Here is a 9,341-nt window from a genome sequence, read left to right as displayed (position 1 = left end):
GTTGCTGTTTCCCATTTCTCTAGATTTTGTGCGTACACCAAGGTCAGAGTTGGCGTGGAGGTAGGGACATTTTATCGCCAAGTCATGTTTTTACAAATCCCAAAAGTTTACTATGATTGGCATACGCCTGGTTTTGTGCATGCAAGAGCTTTATAAATGAGGCTCTTGACCACAGATAAGTTGCAGAAAATTGGATGGATGGATGGAAATTTGGGTTTAAGAGTTGTTTGTTGCTCCGATGACGGAAAGACTCTGCTACTAATGTCCCTGAGAGTGAATTCCGTTTTTCCTGCTATTAGCTTGAAATCACCAGTTTGATCACACAATATTACATTGTTTTAATAAAAAGCTATTTAATGTTTGCCAATTGCTCAGTTTTAGACTAAATTTCAATTAACATTTATCAATTTCAATTAATATTTATCATCCACTGATTGATATGAAACTATATGACAGGCAACAGCACACAATAGGATTTGTTAAAACAATAACGTTTTGTTTGGTTTAAATCACAGTTGATCGCTGTTAGGCTGGCAGCTTGTTCCAGAGAAAAGGGACACGGTAAATAAAGGCACCTTCTTTGGAACTGGATCTGATTCTGGGACCAACTAGAAGACATGGATCTGCCAACTGAGGGACCTGATGAGGTCTCTGGCATTAATAAAATATATATGAAGCTGATAGAGGACATTCCAGCCTTAAAGCACTCATGGAGAATATGTTCTTCATAATCAAATTTTTATTTGTCTGCTTAATTACTGGTTGCAGCTTAATGTTGGGTGTGAGGTGAGAAGAATCAGAGTCATATGATGATTCTTATGACTTTATGATCTTCCAAAAGGATTCAGGACAGAAGGGCTGTATAACTTTTGTTTTACATTTGTAGAAAATAAATCTGACAACTTATGTTATCGAGGAGAATTTCTGTCAAACTGAAATGATGTAAGTATAGCAGATAGGAATAAAATGTTGGAATGTCCAGAGATCACTGCGACTGCATTACGATGTTCTTGCAGTTGAGTAAGCAAAGTAAAGTATTACAGAAGTCAAAAATATGTTGAAACATAATTTGAAACTAACTTAATCAGATTATTTCATTGAATATTTTTTCTTCTCTGGTTTCTTTACTCAGAGGCTCTTGTTCCATTGTACCGGAGTAAACTAAAGTCAAACCTGAAGAAGAAGTTCCAGTGTGTGTTTGAGGGGATCGCTAAAGCAGGAAGCTCAACCCTCCTGAATCAGATCTTCACAGAGATCTACATCACAGAGGGAGGAACTGCAGAGGTCAATGATGAACATGAGGTCAGACAGATTGAAGCAGCTTCCAGGAAAGCAGACAGACCAGAAACAACCATCAGACATGAAGACATCTTTAAACTCCCACCTGGAAGAGATGAACCAATCAGAACAGTGATGACAAAGGGAGTGGCTGGCATCGGGAAAACTGTCTTAACACAGAAGTTCACTCTGGACTGGGCTGAAGACAAAGCCAACCAGGACATCCAGTTCATGTTTCCATTCACTTTCAGAGAGCTGAATGTGCTGAAGGAGAAGAAGTTCAGCTTGGTGGGACTTGTCCATCACTTCTTTACTGAAACCAGAAAAATCAGCTGCTTTGAAGACTTCTGGGTCGTCTTCATCTTTGACGGTCTGGATGAGTGTCGACTTCCTCTGGACTTCCACAACAATGAGATCCTGACTGATGTTACAGAGTCCACCTCAGTGGATGTGCTGCTGACAAACCTCATCAGGGGGAAACTGCTTCCTTCTGCTCACATCTGGATAACCACACGGCCTGCAGCAGCCAATCAGATCCCTCCTGACTGTGTTGGCATGGTGACAGAGGTCAGAGGGTTCACTGATGCTCAGAAGGAGGAGTACTTCAGGAAGAGGTTCAGAGATAAGAAACAGGCCAGCAGGATCATCTCCCACATCAAGTCATCACGAAGCCTCCACATCATGTGCCACATCCCCGTCTTCTGCTGGATCATTGCTACAGTTCTGGAGGATGAGCTGAAAACCAGAGAGGGAGGAGAGCTGCCCAAGACCCTGACTGAGATGTACATCTACTACCTGGTGGTTCAGACCAAAGTGAAGAAGGTCAAGTATGATGGAGGAGCTGAGACAGATCCACACTGGAGTCCAGAGAGCAGGGAGATGATTGAGTCTCTGGGAAAACTGGCTTTTGAGCAGCTGCAGAAAGGAAACCTGATCTTCTATGAAGCAGACCTGACAGAGTGCGGCATCGATATCACAGCAGCCTCAGTTTACTCAGGAGTCTTCACACAGATCTTTAAAGAGGAGAGAGGACTTTACCAGCAGGAAGAGAAGGTGTTTAGCTTTGTCCATCTGAGTGTTCAGGAGTTTCTGGCTGCTCTTCATGTCCATCTGACCTTCATCAACCATGGAGTCAACCTGATCCAAGATGAGCAAACACCCAGGAGGTCCAAATTCTTTAAAAACAAATCCAAACTAAAACATCTACACCAGAGTGCTGTGGACCAGGCCTTACAGAGTCCAAATGGACATCTGGACTTGTTCCTGTGCTTCCTTCTGGGTCTTTCATTGCAGACCAATCAGATTCTCCTACGAGGTCTACTGATACACACAGGAAGTAGTTCACAGACCAATCAGGAAGCAGTCCAGTACATCAAGAAAAAGATTAGTGAGAGCCTGTCTTCAGAGAGAAGCATCAATCTGTTCCACTGTCTGAATGAACTGAATGATCGTTCTCTGGTGGAGGAGATCCAGCAGTCCCTGAGATCAGGACGCCTCTCCACAGATAACCTGACTCCTGCTCAGTGGTCAGCTCTGGTCTTCATCTTACTGTCATCAGAAGATCTGGATGTGTTTGACCTGAAGAAATACTCTGCTTCAGAAGAGGCTCTGCTGAGACTTCTGCCAGTGGTCAAAGCCTCCAAAAAAGCTCTGTAGGTGTGGCATTGATATCACAGCAGCCTCAGTTTACTCAGGAGTCTTCACACAGATCTTTAAAGAGGAGAGAGGACTTTACCAGCAGGAAGAGAAGGTGTTTAGCTTTGTCCATCTGAGTGTTCAGGAGTTTCTGGCTGCTCTTCATGTCCATCTGACCTTCATCAACCATGGAGTCAACCTGATGGCAGAGCAAAAACAACCCAGATTTTCTAAAGAAAAATCCAAACTAAAACATCTACACCAGAGTGCTGTGGACCAGGCCTTACAGAGTCCAAATGGACACTTGGACTTGTTTCTCTGCTTCCTTCTGGGTCTTTCATTGCAGCGCATTCAGAATCTTCTACAAGGCCTGCTTCGTGACAAAGGAAGTTATATACAGACTAATAAGGAAACAATCCAGTACATCAAGAAGAAGATTAGTAAGGATCTCCCTGCAGAGAACAGCATCAATCTGTTCCACTGTCTGAATGAACTGAATGATCGTTCTCTGGTGGAGGAGATCCAGAAGTCCTTGAGAACAGGCTGTTTCTCCAAATGTAAACTGACTCCTGCTCAGTGGTCAGCTCTGGTCTTCATCTTACTGTCATCAGAAAAAGATCTGGATGTGTTTGACCTGAAGAAATTCCCTGCTTCAGAAGAGGCTCTGCTGAGGCTGCTGCCAGTGGTGAAAGCCTCCAACAAAGCCCGGTAGGTGGATCAAATAAAAAGTAAAAAGAATATTATTATTTATTTATATTTTTAGCATTGGAATCAGTAAATAATCCTTTTCCAAAGGTTGAGTGGCTGTAATCTGACATGGAGAATCTGCAAGAATCTGTCCTCAGTTCTCAGCTCCACGTCCTCCAGGCTGAGAGAACTGGACCTGAGTAACAACAACCTGCAGGATTCAGGGGTGAAGCAGCTTTCTGGTGGTCTGAAGATTTCACATTGTAAACTGGAAACTCTCAGGTCATGATTCAGACAAAATACTCTGCGGAACCAATATTTACCCTAAATTATGTATTTTGATTAAACTCACCCAATGAAACTGTTCCTGAATTATTCTAGACAGACCTGGATCTGGGATCCTCCTAATGATACAGGATATGTAAATATTCATTGTAGTCCTGCCTCTTATAGACTGTCTTTCTAATAAAACAGACCTTTCTTTGCACTACAGCTGTCAAATTAAGTTGTGAAAAACTCATTTGGCTTTGAACATCCTTAATATTGTTTCTGGTGGGAAGGCAAGGTAATTTTATCTATATAGCCCATCTCCTTTACAACAAAACTCAAAGTTCTTTCAGTAAAATATAAAGATAATATTAAGATATTATGTATTTACGCTGTTAAATTGAAACAAACCAAGACTGTCCATGTCACTAAAAAGATTATTTCAGTTTTATTCTCAAATATTAACAAATTTCCCCAAATGGGCTTTTTACTGTTTATTGTCACATTTGCCATTTCTGTTTAACTTCTGAAATGGCCTGAACAGAAAACCAGAATTCATTATTTAAGTCCACATTAAAATGTGGTCACCACAAGTCCTGATACTGTGGAATATTTCAATTATGTACATCACTTAGAACAAATCTCCATTACACTTTACAAGAATTTAATCATGGTTATGGAAAAGCAATGGTGATCTAATATCAAGTTGATGAAAAGTACAAAATTAAGGCCAAATCTGTAGTTGAAACACACATTTGTTTTCAGGATATTGAAGAAATGAAAAACTAAACTAATGAAAAAGTGTTGATTCAATATACTTCAGTTCGCTTTTATGCTTATAGTACCAATAACCAACCACTTATCTCAAGGTGAAGATAAAGACCAGTTCAAGGCTTTTCACAACCCAAAAAGAACCTATACATTCCTTTTGTTACATGTAATTCCTTCAGCTAGGTCTGCACAGGGCATTCTTCCAGCTGGACATGTTCAGAGAACAGCAAATGAAGGCCACAAAGCATCCCAATCAGATGCCCAAACCAGCTCAGCTGACTGCTTTAGACATGGTAGAGCAGCAGCTCTACTCCAAGCTCCTCTGGTGCTCAAGCCCTTCGCTAATCTCTGCAGCTAAATTCAGCAGCATTCCAAATGAAACTCTCTGACGCTTGCATCAGCAACGGCATTAATCTGATCCCACTCAAAATCACATGGCTAGAAGTGACTATGAGGAAGCTGGTTAATCTGCAACATTACCATTCTTTTAAGAACAAAGTTGGATGATCTGTGATTTACTGGAGTTGAACTTTTCAGAATATTAAGTTAATAATTTAATAATTAAATTTGTATCATATTTACTTATTCAAAGGGGCTATGACTGCACACTGGGCATAGCATTGTTCAAGGAAATTGTTACTTGAGTAAAAAAAAATGTATAATTCTTTTTCACATATGGAAAAGTAATTATGGATAAAACAAACTGTTATTCAGTGCTTTCACAGCGCTGTAGAAATACAGTTGGGTTTAATTGGTTTATTTGGGTTTACTACATTAATTGGACATAGAATGTTTTCTGAACTTTAAGTCACGCAGAGACAAACAATCTGATTTAATCAATTCTGCACAAAAAATGTCATGTTGTTGTGTTTTTAATTAACATAACACATAAACATTCACAGTGCAGGGCAGAAAAAGTTTGTAAACTCCAACATTCAATTACCGATTGACCCTCCATTGGCAGCAATAAGCTCAAACAAACATTTCTTGTAGTTGTAGTTGTAACTGGTCCGATAATAAGAAAATCTAATGGTCATGAAGCATTATTTGTTTGAGAAAACTGTCTAGAAATTGTACACTGTAAATGTCTGGGATAAAGATAATTACCATGTTCATTGATGTTAATGTGTTTCTACAGTCTGTCAGGTTGTCTAATCACAAAGGAATGCTGTGCTTCTCTGGCCTCAGCTCTGAACTCCAACCCCTCCCATCTGAGAGAGCTAAACCTGAGCTACAACCATCCAGGAGAGTCAGGAGTGAAGCTTATCTCTGCAGGACGGCAGGATCCACGCTGGAGACTTGACACTCTCAAGTATGCTCAGATAACTAATACATCTAGCTTACTGTGTCATGGGTGAAAAAAAGAGAAAAAAAAAACACTTAGCTGGATTTGAACATTTTTAATGAAAGAAAAATCATTTCAATTTTTGGACAACATTTGACTAATAATGTTTGGTAATAAATTGTTTTTTAAATCAATATTTAAATTCATATATATATATATATATATATATATATATATATATATATATATATATATATACATATATATATATATATATATATATATATATAGTGTAACATCACAGAAGTGACATCTAAGGAAAAACATTTGAAAAAATTTAAATAACCTTTTAAATAAGTATGAAATATGAAGATTTAAAAAAAAGAAGGTAACAATACAGCAGTGACAATTAACATTTTTCTGCCTTGATAAGATAAATAGCCCCATGACTCAGGGATACTTGTCATTACATAATAATAATAAACAAACAAATTTTTAACGATTGTATTAATACAGAAAAATAAAAAAGAACAATGTTATTTCACATATCCACACACAGATGCCCATTACCAAAGCTGTTTTAGTATGTTATATGCAGACATTTGCCTTATTTTCATATTAATCCAGCTAACATACAAGAGGTTTTTGTTATCTTTTAAGACTTTCTTTGCTGTTCCAGGTTGGACCATATAGGAGAGAAGTGGTTGAAGCCTGGTCTGAGGAAATGTGAGCTTGTATTCAGTGTTTTTAATTACACAAAACATCAGAAGTATTATGGAACAAATTCTTTTTTAAAAAGAAAGACAAATAGGACATTTTATCATTTTGAAAGTGTCTAAAATCAGACAGAAACAATAAATCCATGAAAAATTGATGGTGATAAATGGAATATGAATTCTGTTTTTTTCTGTCCATCAGATGGTTGTGAACTCACACTGGACCCAAACACAGCCAGTGGACCCTTAAAACTGAGCGGTGACAACAAAAGGGTGATGACAGCCCCACGGCAGTCATGTTCGGATTTATCAGAGGAACTGTTAAATAACCAGCTGCTGTGCAGAGATGCCCTGACTGAGCGCTGTTACTGGGAGGTTGAGGTGAAAGGAGATGTTCACGCTGCTGTAGCTTACAAAGAAATCACAAGCAGTGGAAGCAGTGTCCGTCAGTTTGGAAAGAATGATTGTTCCTGGAGTTTGAAGTGCAGTCCCAATCGCATCTCTGCCTTCCACAACAACAGAGAAACAGTCTTTTCCTCCTCTTCATCCTCTGCCTCCAACAGAGTTGCAGTATATTTGGATTTTCCTGCAGGAACTCTGTCTTTCTTCAAAGTCATACCTAAAAAGCTCCTCCACCTCATCACTTTCACAGCCACATTCAGTGAGCCTGTTTATGCAGGGTTTCTACTTTGTTCACTTGACTCTTCCGCAGCGCTGTGTGAACTGTAGGAAGAAAAAGCTGTGGAGATTTCTATATGCTGTTTCCTTTTATAGAAGATTCCCAACACTTAATAAATGCTAAACATAATGTAATCTAGAGGAGATTTTGTTCCTGTCCAAGTTCAACTACCAATGTTATGTAAGGTTATTAATCTTATGTTAGCATGAATCTACATAGCAGTAATCGGCAACATGAGACAGGTTTTAGGACAATGTTGGGAAATCATATTGAATTTAGTGTATTTAGGGACTACGTATCAGCTCACATAATAAAAAATTTTATATTGGAGCTAAAAATACACAACAGTTATGCTCAAAAAGTACCTTGTTATCCTTAGTCAGTGTTGACTAAGCTAGTGCTAGGTGATCCAGTATCATTTAAACAGGAAGCTAGCAAGACTGCTTGTTGGTTTTAAAGTAGCATAAGTATGAAAATGTGGGAAAATATATCCTGTGACTTGTTTTCTTTTATAGAGAAAGATATAAGTATGGAAATCAATGAAGATTTTATTTTTGGCCTTTTTTGTAAAGAGGAACAAAACAGGCTGAGACACAGGTAGCTTTTGAGTGCAGCCCCAAAATCAGCAGCCTGGCAGCTACCAACGTACAGCTTGGCCGTACAATCACTGTGGTCAAACAGAAGGGTCCTGTTTATCACCTCCACCAGTAAACCAGAACTGCCAGGAGAGGAGGCATTGATGCCTCCACTACCATATCAAGCACCATATACTGAAGAAGTTGTATGTCTCTCCATTTGATGATCGACATTATTAATGTAAAGATGTGTATTTCTTGTCTTTTTTATTGTGACATCAGCATTATTTTTCTGCTTTACTAAAAAAATAAAATGTCAAGATGATAAAGTTGCTTATTTACAGACTTGTAAGCATATTTATGAGAATCTGACTGAGTGAGTGTATTATTAGTATATATTATTCATAAACATATACATAAATATACGTATTTCTCGTTTCCTCATGTATATCTCTCCAAAATAAATTTTTTTATTTCTGTCAATACAAAATCTGTCTGACATCAGTTATTTGCATACTCTGAAGTCTATTATTAATTATTAGGAAGTTTAAAAACAGTAATCCACCGTAAATCTGACTCAAACTGTTTAAGTGACACTGGAACATGTAAATGTTTAATTGATCACTAATGTTTTATTTGTGTTTGTCTTTATTTTGTTTAATGAGTTTACTATCAAATTACATAAAACAACATTTCTTTTCTGGGTCAAAAGTTTGTTTTTAAATGTCACTAAATATAACCTTTGATCTCATTGGATTTATGCCACTTAACAGTTTGGAAGGAGAAGTTTGGAGAAATTATTTCATGATCATACCTGTTTTGGGTTAAAATAATGTTTATTCCTGATATGAAAGAAACTACAATGATTGATGCCAATTCAATAAAAAGTAATTTAACAGAATCATTTTTTAATTTCAGAAGTACAATCCAGATTGTTCCTTAAAATGTCCACTATCAGTATTTATTATGTTAGGTCCATGTTTTAAGGTAAACTTTTCCAAATGCATGGAGAAATTATATATAGACTTCCTGGAATTGTGGCCTGTTCATCTTCATGTCTGTATTTTTATATACACGTCCATGATCACTTATTCAGTCACATACTGGATAACTGCACTACATTCCAGTTCAAATCATAAAAAATAATTAATTAAAACACATTGACTTTATGCAATAAACAGCCTGTAAACTTTAATCCCTCAAAATGACACAAATATCCATCTTGAAATATCACAACTGATACATGAATCTATGTTTAATCATTTATTATAACATTTGCAGTGTTAACATCATTTCATGTTCTGCAAACACACAAAAACATACATGTTTAAGAAGACAGATTTGTTGCTGGTGTGTATAAATAGTTTAACACGACAGGTAGACAGACATCAGGCTGACACAGTGAAGACAGCAACACTGCTTCACTAGGAGGATGTCAGTGACGTCAA

At 37.7% G+C, this 9,341-nt stretch overlaps 1 protein-coding gene across 1 annotated transcript in view; it reads left to right on the top strand.

Moving 5' to 3' along the window:
* LOC306767611 (uncharacterized protein) overlaps positions 1–9,341 on the top strand; it is a gene marked incomplete at both ends in the record, with an annotated part of 105,124 nt that overhangs the window by 3,727 nt on the left and 92,056 nt on the right. The window contains 4 exons of the mRNA XM_079255686.1: positions 1,133–2,930; positions 3,709–3,882; positions 5,777–5,950; positions 6,603–6,649. Coding sequence (XP_079111812.1) covers positions 1,133–2,930; positions 3,709–3,882; positions 5,777–5,950; positions 6,603–6,649 — 2,193 coding nt within the window. The remainder of the gene's footprint in view (positions 1–1,132; positions 2,931–3,708; positions 3,883–5,776; positions 5,951–6,602; positions 6,650–9,341) is intronic.

This window comes from Telmatherina bonti, assembly GCF_933228915.1.
Source record: "Telmatherina bonti genome assembly, chromosome: 16".
NCBI lineage: Eukaryota > Metazoa > Chordata > Actinopteri > Atheriniformes > Telmatherinidae > Telmatherina > Telmatherina bonti.
Note: the sequence above shows the minus strand (reverse complement) of the source record. Positions and strands in the feature narration are given on the sequence as shown.